The following is a 15,679-nucleotide window of genomic DNA, read 5'->3' on the forward strand; positions in this document are numbered from 1 at the left end:
TTCATACAAAATTGAACAATTGTGTAATCTTTGATGTATCCAGCGAATTATATAAATTAAAAATCTCATAACAAGATAAAATGTGGTATAGAGCCCAATTAAGTAAACTATAGTTATAACATACAAATACAAATTTTATATTTGCCATATGTGAAAGTTGTTCTTTTTTTTAATCCTTATCAATTCCAAAATAATCACTTCTCAGTGTTTATTATCCTATTATAAAATTTGAAAATTCTCATGATAATAATTAAACTTCAAAAATAAAATCTAAAAATGGCTAGTATACACTACTACAATCAAATATGGGCAACTTTCATATATAGCAAACAAAAAATTCATATTTGTATAATATAGCAAACTTTGCATAATTGCGCTCCATAGCAAACATAAAAATTGTATAATTCGCTATACATATACAAGTGTATAATTCGCTGGCCTAAATTGTATAATTCGCTGGCCTATTTCGCTGCAATTGTATAATTTGCTTTGCATATAGTTGAATCGAATTAAAATGTATGTATATTGCATAATTATAAGTTTATAGCAAAAAGATATATGTTTTTTTCGCTTTATACAAAAATAGAAACACAATATATACACCTCTGTTGTATAAAGCTAGAGAAAATTGTATTTCACTGCAATTGTATAATTCGCAATTGTATAATTCGTTGGCCTTTTTCTCTGCAATTTTTGAAGTAAAATGTTTGTTTGTATAATTAAGTGTATAACACGAAGATATACATTTTTGCATGCGTATATACAATTTTCTCTCGCTTTATACAAAACAGAAACAGAATTATACACTTCTGTGTATAAAGCGAGAGAGGCGAGCAAGAATGGAGAGTGGCGAGCGAGATTCCTGGGAGAGAGACGCTGGCAAATTTTAGATAATGTTTGCTATGGAGCACAATTAAATCAAACCCTAGCTATTCTATTTAATTTAGGTTATTAGTTTGCTATTTTATACAATTTTCCCATCAAATATTCTCTTATAGAAATGGGCTTTTCCCAATTTCAAAAGACTAATAAAAATTGGGCCTTTTGTTTTGACCCAAATAATAAGCCCATAATCCTTTTCTTCTCTCACAAAAACCCTAATTTTGTTCTTCAAATTTCACTCTGTAGTGCTCTGTACTTGCAAAAAAAAAAAAGAAAAAAAAATTCACAGTTCACCGCTCGTCGACGCATTTGCAGAAGCAGAGCCACCATGGTTGCCGCCAAGAAAACTGTAAAAGATTCTCTATCTATCTAACTATTTATCTCTATATTTTTGTTGGTTTATACTGAAAACAAGAAAATGCAGTTTTTTTTTTGAGTTTTGGGATTTGGGGTGTTGATTTGTGGTTCTATTGATTTGAGTAGATCTTTTTTGAATGCAGAAGAAGACCCATGAGAGCATTAACAATAGGCTTGCTCTAGTTATGAAGAGCGGCAAGTATACTTTGGGTTATAAGACTGTTCTTAAGACTCTTAGAAACTCCAAAGGTTAGTTTTCAGCTCAGCTCAAATTGATTTTTTTGCTTTTATTGGAATTAATTTTGTGGGTTGTTATTTTTATTGAATATTATTGCTTGTTTAGTTCTGTATCTGGTAAATGTAAGTTAAAAAATTGATCTTTAGCATATTATTTTGCATAGTTGTTGATGGTCTAAATGGTTTTTTGTTTTGAATATATTTGTTGGTTGTTTTAAGGAGAATTGAAAACGAAAAAGCCTTAGTTTCATACAATATCGTAATTGAATTATATGGAATGATCAATAAAGTAAGTTCAATTATATATCTAGAGTCTAGGCATAGCAAAGCTATAGCTAAATCCAAAGTGTTGCACCTGGCAAATATATGTTAATGCTTGGTTAAAGTGGTGATAAAAGCTGATCTTTTGCAGGTTTTCTGCATAGTATTTGATGGTTTAATATGGGTTTTGTTTGGAATACTTTGTTGTTTGTTGTGTTTGTTTCATTTCATTATATGTCAAGTTCTGTAGCTGGTAAATATATGTCAATGTTTGATTAATGTAGTATTCGAAGCTGATTATTAGCGGATCATTATGCATAGTTGTTGATGGTCATTCAAGGTTTATGTATGCTTTTTATTGTATGTCAATCTATGAGGCTAGTAAATGTTTGATTAAAGTAGTGCCGAAAGCTGATCTTTATCAGCTTGTTATTCATAGTTGTAGATCTCTAATACGGGTTTTTGTTTGTATTTCATTTTATGTCAAGCTATGCAGCTGGTTAATATATGTTAATGTTTGGTTGAATCAGTGTTATCTTTAGCAGATTATCATGCATAGCTCTAGTCAAGTATGTGTGGAACATATTAGTTGGTTGTTTATGTTCTTTTAATTTTTTGCCAAGATTTGCAGCTGGTAAATATATGTTAATGTTTGATTTATGCAGTGTTATTAGCTAATCTTTAGTAGATTATTGTGCATTGTCTAAGGTGGTTAAGTATGAGGTTTGTTTGACAATTAAATAGGTTTAGATGCCATGTATTTCAATTTCTTTCTGGTGGTAGTTCAAAACTTTCTTTGGCTGTAAGAAGCTATGAGGTTGATGTTTATTGAGAAAATGTAATTTTGTGGCCATGTCCATTTTGGTTGAATAATGAGAATTATGGTGCTAGTATATATATATCTGTAGAAGACTAGTATTTTCGGCATTGTAAAAGATTGATTCTTTTATTAATTGATTGGGAAAATGGTTGTTAGTTGATTATGGATTTGTTCTTTGATCTTTACGAGAGAGTTGTTTTTACTTGTGATGTAACATGGGTTTCTAAATTTTTCTTCCAAATTACAGGAAAGCTTATTATCATTGCCAACAACTGCCCTCCTCTCAGGAAGTCTGAGATTGAGTATTATGCTATGTTGGCAAAGGTTGGAGTCCACCACTACAACGGAAGTAAGTGAATATCTTTGTGTGTATAGACAGTAATATAGATGTTTGAACTTCTTTTTGGTGCTTTTGAAATGTTTTTAAATATTGTTTGCTGTTTTGACTGCTTGCGAATGAAAATATATATATCTTCCTTTCGTTTGGTTCGGACATGAATTATGTAACTTTGCTAGGAGTGCTGAAGTTCCTTCTGATGACTGCTTGTTTTAAAAACCAAATGCCTCGTAATGTCATTGATTATATTAGATTTTTAGGAAGCTTAGTTCCTAAGTTTTAGTGTAGTTGGATCAATTGTATGGAACTATTAACAGAGCCGTGAATCTTTGGTATCTATCGTGTGAAGAATTAGTTGTCAACTGCCCTAGGTCTTTTCGTTCAGTAGCAAGGACACGTCAAATAATCTGTGTTAAGGCACGTCAAAATGTTTGAACTCTATATACAAACTCCTTTTCTGGTTGCTGATGTATTTTCTACCCACGGCCTATCAGTATACCTCTTATTCAACGTACGTGATGATCTTTAGATTGGTAGTATCATACAAGTCTCTGAAATTATATTCTGACATATATACGTCTTGTTTCAGACAATGTAGACTTGGGGACGGCTTGTGGTAAATACTACAGGGTCTGTTGCCTCAGCATCATTGATCCAGGTGAATTTCTCGCCCCGACTCGATTTACTGCTGGTTGAATATCCTTCAAAATATTTTCCTGATTTTAATGTTTTTTTTTTTCAATCTTCAGGTGATTCTGATATCATTAAGAGCATGCCTGGTGACCAGTGAGGCTTGCAATTCTGAATCTTGGAAAATTGTTCATTTTGTTTTTCTTTTTTCCTATGAGAAGAATAGCTAGTGTAGATGATAATTCTACTTTATTTGTGATGACTGTCAAGATAATTTTGATGGTATTGGAATTATTTTTTCTGTCTTTGAGCTAGTAATTTTACTTTTTATGAACAACCTCTAAATTTGGCTGGTCAAAATCTTTGTTGGAGTTTAAGTTTGCAAAATTGTTTTTGTTAAGCTTTGGGTCTTTCGGAAACAACCTTTTTATCTCGGAGAGGTTATCGTAATGCCTATGTACCATCTCCGAACAAAAGTATGTGAGATTTTATTGGGTATATTGTTATTGCATGTAAAATCGTATAATTTTTCGATGAAGAAGTTCTGCTTTCAAATAATTAATTGAGGGATTGATGTTTTTCCCTATTTTGTGTAAAGCATTTTATATTCATAGTATTGATTTAAACAAGTTAATTTCTCACATGAAAAGTAAGACTTTTCTATTTTAATACTGAATAAATTACTACTAAATTATTCTAATATTAATATTAAAAAATATTTTTAAAAAATTATATGATGTTTGACGATATATAATGTGGTGACTTATGAAGATTGTTGCTCGTTGTGCTAATGGTGATTAATGCTATTTGTGATTGTGGTTGAGAATGTTAGTTGTGACATCAACGACAGTAGTCGATAATAATGAAAGTGGTGAATGGTGGAAGTATATATAATCTCAAGATTTTATTATAGATGTTATCATTCACATTTATTTAGATTGATGAGGTGAAACATGTTTAATAATTAAGATTCGAATAATTAAGATTTGGACTTAAATAACAAATGAACTTAATAACCATATCAAAATATTAAGGTTCAATTCTTTATTAGACTCGAACAAATAAGATCAAATTTAGCTTCACGCCAATTCACAAGACGATTAATTAAATTCTGAGTTGATTCATCACCTTGACTAATTTGACTTGACACCAATTCACTTGTCGATTAATTACGTTTCGTGTTGATTCGTTAACCTGACTAATTTGGCTTCACGTCAATTCACTGGTCGATGAATTATGTTGCGTGTTGATTCATTAACTTTACTAATTTGGCTTCACGACAATTCGACTAACTTTCGGTGAGTCGGTGAAGAAAACCCCAGAAAAAACTTCTACTGAATATTTTTGATATTATATGTTCATCTATTAAAAGAGCTATTATATGTCCATCTACGAAAAAGCTTTGAATCCTTTTACTACGTGACATTTTCAAGAGCTTTCAAAAAATTTTAATATAAATTTTACTTGGTCAATATAAAGAATACAAAAAAATATCAAATTTTAAATTTAGACTCGTATTTATCCATCGACTCGATTGATTCAAATTTACATTAATTCACATATAGTATTCAAAATGACTCATTTGCACAAATATCTTTGTTTTGGGGTGATTTTTAATTTTATCTTCAAATTAGACGGTCATTGAGTTTATTCTTAACACCTTAAGTGAAAATAACATATTAAAAAATTTCATAAGTTACGTCGTAAATGGTACAACTTAGTTTGTGTAAAACTTATCTTGATAAAGGCTACATACAAACAAGAAAAAAATTCTCTAAATTTATTCGATTATAAAATACTACATAACTTAATGACTTACATCACATAACTTAATCTCTATAGAAATTATATCGAGCTACATATAAGTTTAACTACTGAATTAATCTATAATAAAAGTATTTTCGTTCACAATTTTTTCTTGAATGATAGCCAAATCAAAAATTTATGACCAACGGTAAAATTCATGTTCTCTCGACGGACCTTTTCGAACCTAAAATAGGAGAGGAGCTTTCGATCACTTGATATCGAACCTAAAATAGGAGAGGAGCATTCGATCACTTGATATTAAATTTTAACAATATTCATTCAGGACTAATTCTACCAATGTATTAATTAAGATAAAATCCATTTATCATAAAAATAAAAAAAAATTTAAAATATTTATATTTTCATATTTAAAACTCAAACTCGAAACTCTACGTATGAGCAAAGTGTGAGAAGTATTTTTTGGTCACCTTCTTCCTTCGAACCCCATTTGTCTTTCACCTCGATTTAACTCTACTCCACTCTGCTCAAAAACTTCAAAATCAATGGCGAAAACTCGGAAAATCTCGCTTCGAAATCAAAATCAAACCCAAAATGTGCAATTTATAGTCGGAGAAACCAAATGGAAGATGAAATTATCTTCCAAACGAGCCAAAAATAGTCCTATTTCGTACAGAAAAATATCAGCTATGAAGGTTACTGCTATGTTTTCTTTGATCTTTTTATGTTTTCAGAATTTGGGTATTAACTAGAAATTTAGGTCATACTGTAATTTTTATTTTTTTGGGTTATTTCAGATTGTTCCCTTTTTTTTTTTTTGTATGTCATTCTTGAACTATGATGAATTGAGGTTTCAAAATTGTTATGCTAGTGATTTTTTATATGTTTTATAGTAGAGGGTCCGTACCCCACTCGTAGAATTACACTCGTTATGTTGTTGTTATTGTTATAAAGTTAAGTAACAAACACTAGAAGTTCTAATTACTAGAGAGAAAAAGATTGAAGCTTTATTGGTTGGATAATACTAATGTGACATATCTATGCTATATTATCATATATGAATGTTATTACTATGTTTTCTTTATATCTTTACATTGGAATTTTGATATGTATCTTTGTGGTTGGATAATTTTAACGGAAACAGCCTCTTTACCTCCCAAGGTTGGGATAAGGTTTATGTACACGCCATCTTCCGGAGACCTCACTAGTGGGATTAGACTGGCTATGTTGTTGAGAATTTTGGGTAATGCTAGTATATTTTTTCGGGGAGTTGCAGACTATTCCCCGTTTTGATATTTAAGTTTCTGGAACTCCGATGGTTTTTGGTTTCAACGGACTGTAGAAGCTAAAATTACAAGAGCGACAATCTAGTGTGACATCTCTAAGCTGTATATTTATCGTTTTTTTCTTTTTTGGGATTCTTAGTATGTGTTTGGACATCTTAGTTAAAGTTGAAAAAGAGGATTTTTTTGAACTTGAATAATGGTGTCGAGAGGTTGAAGATGTGTTTTGACATGCATTTCACTTGAAAAAAGTTGTGAGTGGGGAAAATTTTTCACTTGGAAACTAATTAAAAGATCATATTGATTTTTTTTGTCTCTGAAGCTTAGCATTTCGATTTGTTCTCACTGTTTGAATATTTGAGTATTAGTTAGAATTTGGGCCATGCTGATGCCGTAGTTTCTTGGGAGTTACAGATAATACACATCTTCGTATTTCAGTTCTAGAGCTCCGATAAATGGGGTTTTGCTATGCTAGTGAAAAGAATACCCGGCAGAAACTGGAAGTTCAATCCAGTTGAAAAGGGTAAACCAAGAAAAAGAGAACATAACTTCAATCTGCATTTCTGATTTCTATTGAGGAATTAGTTACTCATTAGATGATGACTGTTTGTTCAAAGTGGCTAAGATTCTTTCCCTTATCATTTTTGTTGGACTTCATTCTCAAACTTGTAAGCTTTTGGTATTTCAAGATGTATCTGAGTAGTAGAACTGTTATGAATTGAACAATCCTAGGATGATATTTACTTCATATTATAGAGGATTTTTTTTTTTGATGAAGTAATTAGTTCTATTGCAGGCATCAAGTAGATGCATAATAGTTACAAAAGCGTAGTAGCAAAAGGTCAGCTCTCCTTTACATTGTTAATTAAGAGTCAAGGAGCTGACAAAGTTCAGAAATGAATCAAGAGAATCTAGAGGGGATAAATAAACCCAACTATACAAAAACATGAGGTAGTTAGCTTTTTAAGATTGGTAGGTAGTTGATATTCCGTCAAAGCATCTTCTATTCCTTTCGTTCCAGATACTCCAAAAAATGGCTGCAGGTATCATCTTCCAGATTCTCTTGATGGTGCTATCAACTTTCCAGCAACTCCAACTTATCACAACATTCATGATATTCTGATTTCTGAGGCATGACCCGTTTGAGACCAAAAAGAGCTAAAAACATATTCCACAAGTCTGCTGCTATTTGACATTGTAGAAATAGGTGGTTGTGTGTTTCTGCTTCCTTCATTCACATACCATCTGGTAGCACATATATTATTAAGATTTGTCCTCCTAACTTATCACTTTCAAGAAAGTAATGCTTTTTAGATACAGTACACGCATTATGCCTGGAACCCTGACTTCAAATTTTTTTTGTGGATATTTTTTGTTACCATGGAGTACCATTTGACTAGTGAATCATGAATTGGTTCATCCACATGAACACAATGCACTAGCAATTTTTCATGTCAAAATGAAGCCATTTAAACACTTGCCCCCCTTTCCCAACAAACGAAGAAAAAGGAGACAAATGGAATAATGGGGATAAGTAGTGGTATAGTGGAGATAAGATTATGAGAATACTGGAATGATTCTTTTCTTATGACTTAGTTTCCATAAAAAAATTAAAGTAATAGCATATATTTTACAAACATATGGCTATTGGGAGATTGTATTAAGTGTTTGTTTAGTTGTAATACAAAGGATCAGATTATGATTCCTGCCTTAGGATGATAGTCTGCAAATCGAAGCCTGTAGAAGGAAAATTTCGGAAATGAACCCTTCCTAGATGTACCCCAAGAGTTTTATGTTTTACTCAACTTAATAATGCTGCCATCTCATTTATTTGGTGATGAGAGGGAAACACTTATCTTGGAACTTCTACTACTAAAACTCAAATGAAAGATAATTGAAGAACAGATTTGTCTTTTGGTTTCTCTTATTACTGAGGTAAGTCATTCTAACTTCTATGGGCTTGTATGTCAGCCCTAGACTATTCTGGACCTCTAAATTTATCCTTTGCGCACTTTTTATTTCGGAGGTTAAGATTGCTGGGGAACTAGTAGAATTTCTTGGCATTTGATCATATTCAAGTTTGTCATCTGCGATTAATTTAAAAATTGAAAAAGGATTTACAATTTGCTAGCTTCTACTTGGTGCATTATGTGGTGTTCATTTGATAACTGCTCATCTTTGATGTTTTTACAACATTGTTCTTCCACAAGAAACTTTGTGGAAGTTATTCACCTTTTCGATTTTTTTCAAATTACTTGAAAATATTGTCTCTCCGGTGAGCCAAATCTTTAAGTATTTTAGTTGTTAAACACGGGAACTATGTTATGCCAAAGATAGTAAGATTCCGTAGATTGATGCTTTTGTTGACTGTGGTGTGGAGCATTTCGTTCGAATTTTATGTCAAAACATTTCAAATTGAATTTTTTGGTACACCATTTGTGTAACTGGATGCCTTTGTTTTACTTTATGAGGTGCAAGGCAAAAGTCTGATTTAGGATTATAAGTTAGTGGGTACAAAGTATCATGAACTGCTCCTTTGTGCCCATGGGTGCAAACTTATTATTAATACATATCTTCTAATGTTTTTTAGCTGTATAGTATGAGCGATAGTAGAGAATGTGCATATGGCATGGTTGCATCCTCTAGTGCCAGTCTGTAGATCTGTTTCAGATATCCTCTTGATTGGTCTCTAGCAAATATAGAAAGATATGCTTCATTGCTGTAGTTATAGACTTGTAGTTCAGCTTAAGCGTAATTTTCATTCGTGGGTCTTATAATATTCTTTTGATACGGAATGCAGCGTCTTTTAATGTAATCTTCTTTTAATTACAAAAGTTAAAAAAAAGGGGACGAGATCTCTTTATTATATATACTTTTTGGACCCGATGTAGTAGGGACTTGTAGATCCTATTCCTAATATAGAAATATCTGGTCAAATTCTTACTATTTTGCTCATCTTGAATATCCCTTGTCATATTCTTTTTTACCTTCCCAGAGTTAGCTCATTAATCAGACATTTACTGTTTGCTTGCTTTAAATGATTAACGATTTTAAAAACAAATATAAAGTGTCTAAATAAAGGAACAACAGGCACTAGATTAATTTTTCTCCACAAAGTAATTTTGCTGTATTAATCTTGGTTAGTTAGCCAGTGACCGTTTCAAAAGTCTTATATATGTGTGAACATTTGTTGCTTTCCTCCATGTTGATGTGCACCTTAACATCTAGATCAAAAAATCGTTGCGGTCATTCTGTTTGAGTGTGCCACCTGCCTGTTACCTTTAATAGTCACTCACTACTGTAGTTAAAATTAACAACAACAATATACCTAGTAAAATCACATAGAGTGGGAGGTTAGAGTGTATCCAGTTACCATACCTCTTGGAGGTACACTATAGTTAAATTAATAGCTGATTAATGAAGTAGGAGTCTTGTGCCATTTTTGTTAACCAAGTGTCAAGGGCTACATAAAATTATATAAGATGCACCAAATATTTATGTTGGTCTTTGTCATATATGGAAGTTGTCCATTTTGGGAGAACTCTTCAGAAACTACCCTTTCGTGTCAAACCTTTCATCGTGTAGATCCAACAAAATGAGCCTCAACCGAACATGCAATAGCTCCTTCTGGACTAAGGAGGAAGACAAAGCATTTGAGAATGCTTTGGCTTTATTTTCTGGAGATAGTGATAAATTTCTGAAGATCGCTGCTGCTGTTCCTGGGAAATCTCTTCAAGAAATTATCGATCATTATAATGTATTAGTGGAAGATGTTAATGACATAGAGTCTGGCAAAGTTCCGCTACCTAAATATGAGAGAATGCGAAGTTCTTCTAGCCGCAGAAGGAGATCATCGGGAGCAGGGGTAGAACGGCGAAAAGGGGTTCCTTGGACTGAAGAGGAACACAGGTGAGGGTTTTCCTGTATATTTTGTAATTACCATGTTAGTTTGGTTTGACACATCTGACTAAATTGATGACTAATTGATCTCTTCAATCATGAGTTTCTTGATAGTTGAACAAGTTTTAGTGTTTACAGAAAGGATTTAAAAGTTGCTTCTTTAAGAATTTCTTTGCAACAAAATGCTTCTTTTCTCTGTGATTTTTTAGATTGACAGCAAATCTGTTTATTTGGACCAAAAAATTGACAGAAGCTGTGTTATTCTTTGTTGTAACTAAAATCATTTCTATTTTTATATCATGTTTAAATGTAGAGTAGATTTTTAGTTGATCTGGTGTGAAATTTTTGAATTAGAATATGCCACTCAGAAAATTTGCAGAAATTTGGTGTCTGAAAATATGAAAGAAAACCCCTCTGCTTTGTTAGTAATTTCTTCAATTCTGATTGAGTTCCTTGTTCTCAAGAAAAATTAAGTACAGTGCTTTTTTTTTTCTATATAAGTTTGTCTTTTTCATAGAAGAGTGGAGTACAGCTTGATATCAGTTTTGTAACGTAAGTCACTGCGTCATCGGTATAATTGTTACTCGTAAACAGCTGAATGACTATTATATATGGACAAGGTACTGTAGACATCAGACTTGTAAAGGCTTCAATCTAACTCGTGCTGGAAACACTTGTGAATTTATTGTTGACGAACAGTGATGTGAACAGTATAGGTATATCACCACCAAACTTAGTTCATTTTTAACTAAAGACCTCTAGTTTCCTCTTTAGCACCTTATGAATTTTGAATACCATGTGTAGGCCGAAGAGGCTGTCAGATGCTGTCAATAAATGATTGCGTTAAATAGACTAGAGAAAATTTGTGTATTGGAAAAACTTTCCAGCTTACAATACTTGTATTTATCTTTCCTTTCTTGGTATGTTTTTTCATATCCTTCAATATGTGGGGTTTGTTGCTCTTCTATTCCATTTTTCCCAAGATAAGAGAAATATATCCTTCTACAATTTGAGTAGGATTGTATAGCGATGGAGTATTGCAACAACGAATGATTTGGTGAGTGAGGAGATGATTCTATAGATATTTCTTCTTGATAAGTGGGACGATCCTATAAACATCAAAGTATCATCCAATGCGCGGAACCTTACTAGTCTACAATAGATTGTATTGTTTTGCTTGGTGCAGGTGATCAGTACTCAGTAGTGATAAAGGACTGCTGAAATAACACCGAACTTGGCAATTCGAACTTAATTAGATGTGCACATTGTATACAGATGGAGGAAAAGATGTCTATAATTTAATGATTGTGATTAGAATTTCAAAGATGCATAAAATTGTACTATTTGAGAGAATGCATTAGTTTCAAGCAGATATTGTCTTGAATGGATTAAATTCCCAAGCTAGCAACTTCTTAATCTTCTTCCCTTTCTTAGGTCATTTCTCCAGGGGTTGGCAAAACACGGAAAGGGTGATTGGCGGGGTATATCAAGGAACTTTGTGTTTTCTAGAACACCAACACAGGTGGCAAGCCATGCCCAGAAGTACTACAGTCGATTAAATGGCAATAACACAAATAGGAGAAACAGCATTCATGATGTCAGTAGTGTGGGTGCTGCTAATATTACTGAACCTTCACAACAAAAATCTGACGAGTTGACAGGACCTTGTGGAGGACAATCGCAGTTGCCAATTGCCGACTATGTGACTGAAGCTTTTGAAGCAGGCATGCTATCTTTACCAGGGCCAGTTACAAACTGCACGACTGATGCTTTTGAAGGACCATCAGCTGTTAACCCCGAGAAATTCCCGCTTGGTGCTGCTCTTGGTAGTGACTTGAATAGCTCATTTCCTCGCGTGGATGAGTTCCTGCAAAGTGTAGAAGACCTAATCATCGTACCAGCAGAAGGCACCTCTGGAGTATGCTGTGAGGTTGACTCTAGGACATCTCCATCACTTAGCATGCAACCATCAGTTACTGGTGGAACCGGAATGTACACTCATCCAGTTTCATTTCCCGACGTGCATGAATTCCTGCAAGGTGTAGAAAACCTAATCACTGTACCGGGAGAGGGTGCCTCTGGAGCAAACCGTGGGATTGACACTAGGATATCTCCATCACTTAGCTTGCAATCATCAGTTGCTGGTGGCACCAGAATGTACTCTCATTCAGTCACTGTACCGGCAGAGGGCACCTCTGGAGTGAGGTGTGCGATTGACACTAGGACATCTCCATCACTTAGCTTGCAACCATCAGTTGCTGGTGGCACCAGAATGTACCCTCATCCAGTCAATGTACCGGCAGAGGGAACCTCTGGAGTGAGCCATGGAGTTGACACTAGGACATCTCCATCAATTAGCTTGCAACCATCAGTTGTTGGTGGCACCAGAATGTACCCTCATCCAGTCAATGTACCGGCAGAGGGCATCTCTGGAGCGAGCCATGGGATTGGCGCTAGGACATCTCCATCACTTAGCTTGCAACCATCAGTTGTTGGTGGCACCAGAATGTACCCTCATCCAGTCAATGTACCGGCAGAGTGCATCTCTGGAGCGAGCCATGGGGTTGACACTAGGACATCTCCATTACTTAACTTGCAACCATCAGTTGTTGGTGGCAGCAGAATGTACACTCATCCAATCATCGTACCGGCAGAGGGCACCTCTGGAGCGAGGCGTGGGGTTGACACTAGGACATCTCCATCACTTGGCTTGCAACCATCAGTTGGTGGTGGCACCGGAATGTACACTCATGCTGTCAATAATGTTAGGTATGATCTGGAAGAGCTAATGACCAAGCAGTTGGTTGGAGCTAGTCAAGTAGGTCCTACCATTAACACTGCAAGTTTGCCATCACCAATTGCTGATCATATTGGAGTCCGTGGTTGTACAACTTCTAGCAGTGTCGCTAGGAATGATTTTGCGAGTACCATGGAAGCTCCTGGGGAAGGTTTTTCTGTTGATTCCATGCAGATGCCATCAATTCCTGACCATATTGGAGGTGGAACTTACCCCTGTTGGGAACCTAGCAGCAAGGAAGACAGTATCTTTGATCTGGAAGACCTATACACAGATCACATGTTTGGGTTTCACAAGTAAGAATCTGTCATTTATAGTGATAAACTATAACGTGTCCATGGTTTCACTAGAACAACCACTGCTTTGTTTCAGATGAGCCAATGCAGCTGAGGCCTATTACTTCACAAACTCTCATTCCATTACGCGTTCCTTGCCCAGCTTGTTCATTTGCAGCATCTTCTATTGCTCCTTCCTATCGTCATGTCCTTCTAGAGACGTCTCTCTTAACATATCCAGTACTGGTTCTATTTGTGTATGTAGTGTATGGCATAACAAACTTTATCAGTAGCTTATGTACATAGAACTACTCCCCATCCCCCTACCCCTACCCCCACCCCCACCCCCACCCCCATTTCCCTTTCTGTCATATGGTGTACTAGCATGTCTTTAAACTCTTTGTTCATAAATAAAATGGCATGCTTTAGTAGTTTTGAATTTTATTTTCTGTCTACTTAGAAAATTTTCTTAGTTTGTGTAGCTTCCCTTCCCTATTTTGTGTCTTATCCAAGTTAATATGTGAGGTGAGAATGATATGATAAATGATTTTTTTTTTTTGATTTGCTTTTTAATTATTTTGATCAATCTATTTCAATTTGTTTAGTTGGATACATTCCCTGTACTTTAAAATCAAATACTTGTTAATTATTGTAGGAGTTATTATAAATATATTAGGTTTTTGGTGTTTGATATTGTGATACAAAAAAGATAAACCATAATGAATTATTTGATTTTCAGATACAAGAGTCACATTTTTAATAAAATAGTTTTGAGGGGTATTCAAAATAATGCACTCTAGTATATAGTTAAATCGTTGTCTTAATTTAATCAAATATCGTCATATAAAAAAAGAGATGGAAGATTTATAATAATTATTTGACATTTAGAGAGGAAATATCAAATGATTAACAATGTTAGATAAGATTTTTGAAAAAATAATTAGTAATAACTCTTATGTGAACTAAGTTCTAATAAATAAGTGAATATTTAGAACTTTCATACACTATTAACTTTCTTTGATTTCAATAGTATTAGCATGTTAGGTACCTAATTATTGTTAATTACTTTTTCTTTGGTCCTTTACGATAGTCATAGGGTCTACGTATATTTTGTTTTCTTGAAATCTCACTTGATGGAATTTCAAGGTACGTTATTGATTAAAAAAAAATGAATTTCGCTTGTGCAAGCTTGCTGAATATTAACAATCTCAAATCTTGTTTAGAAATATGAGTTACGGTAAATTAACAACTAACACAAAATTAATCAATTTATGATGAATCCTTAACATACATAGATCATAAAATTTAATGGAGCTACATTACATACGGGGAAACTAATTTATTTGGTTTAAAATTAAATTATTATTGAAAATTAGATATATCTTTTTCTCAGCGGCTTTTATTTATTTTTCGCCAACTGTTTTTGCCCTTTTCTGCCAACTGCTTCTGTTGTTTTTCTACTTGCACGAGTAATTTCAGGTGCGCAAGCTTGTTCGTGTTAACAATCTCAAATCTTGTTGAAAAATGTGAGTTGCTGTAAATTAACAACTACCACAAAATTAATCAAATTTATTTCTTCCTTTTTTCTTTCTTTCCTCTATTTTTGTATTTTCTCTTTTCTTTTCTCCACTTTTCCTTTTAAAGACAAAAATAAAATACAAAGATACAAATATTAGTAAATTATTTTCATACTAATAAAAACATAAAGTTAAATAATTAGATTATAAAAAGAATTAATAATAAAGATACTAAGGTTACAAGCTTATTTGTCAAAATTTAAATGAATAGAAAATACTTTTTTATAACTTTTTTTTGTAGATAAAAACAAAATTTGCATCTAAATTATCACTCTATTTTTCATGAGTAAACTTGTTAAAAATGATAATAATATTAAAATATTAAACTAAGTGTAAATTCATTTTTTTTATATTCACTAATTTTTCGACACGTGAATTGCACGTGATTATCAGTTCAAAAAAATTTAAGCGACGATTTAAATAATAAACTTTGCGTAAAATAATATTGCAAATTCGTCTGTGAATGTTTAATATGAATCATCGTATATATATATATATATATATATATATATATATATATATATATATATATATATATTATTCAAGTGAACTTACGAAG

At 33.2% G+C, this 15,679-nt stretch overlaps 2 protein-coding genes across 3 annotated transcripts; both read left to right on the forward strand.

Moving 5' to 3' along the window:
- Positions 1-1,029: 1,029 nt before the first annotated feature.
- On the forward strand, positions 1,030-3,831 carry LOC101254162 (large ribosomal subunit protein eL30). The gene is made up of 5 exons (XM_004251151.5): positions 1,030-1,231; positions 1,383-1,488; positions 2,805-2,906; positions 3,484-3,552; positions 3,644-3,831. Exons 1-5 carry the CDS (start codon positions 1,211-1,213, stop codon positions 3,682-3,684), a joined length of 339 nt encoding a protein of 112 aa, XP_004251199.1. The 5' UTR covers positions 1,030-1,210; the 3' UTR covers positions 3,685-3,831.
- A 1,949-nt stretch (positions 3,832-5,780) lies between these two features.
- On the forward strand, positions 5,781-13,987 carry LOC101258332 (uncharacterized). Of its 2 annotated transcripts, XM_004251380.4 has the most exons (3): positions 5,781-10,480; positions 11,906-13,564; positions 13,641-13,987. In XM_004251380.4, the coding sequence occupies exons 1-3, from the start codon at positions 10,167-10,169 to the stop codon at positions 13,642-13,644; spliced, it is 1,977 nt and encodes a 658-aa protein (XP_004251428.2). In that variant the 5' UTR covers positions 5,781-10,166; the 3' UTR covers positions 13,645-13,987. The 2 variants fall into 2 exon arrangements, with proteins under 2 accessions (XP_004251428.2, XP_069147542.1); XM_069291441.1 differs by having other exon boundaries at positions 8,612-10,480; positions 11,906-13,705.
- Positions 13,988-15,679: the final 1,692 nt, after the last annotated feature.

This window comes from Solanum lycopersicum, chromosome 11 (genome assembly GCF_036512215.1).
Source record: "Solanum lycopersicum chromosome 11, SLM_r2.1".
Taxonomy (NCBI): domain Eukaryota; kingdom Viridiplantae; phylum Streptophyta; class Magnoliopsida; order Solanales; family Solanaceae; genus Solanum; species Solanum lycopersicum.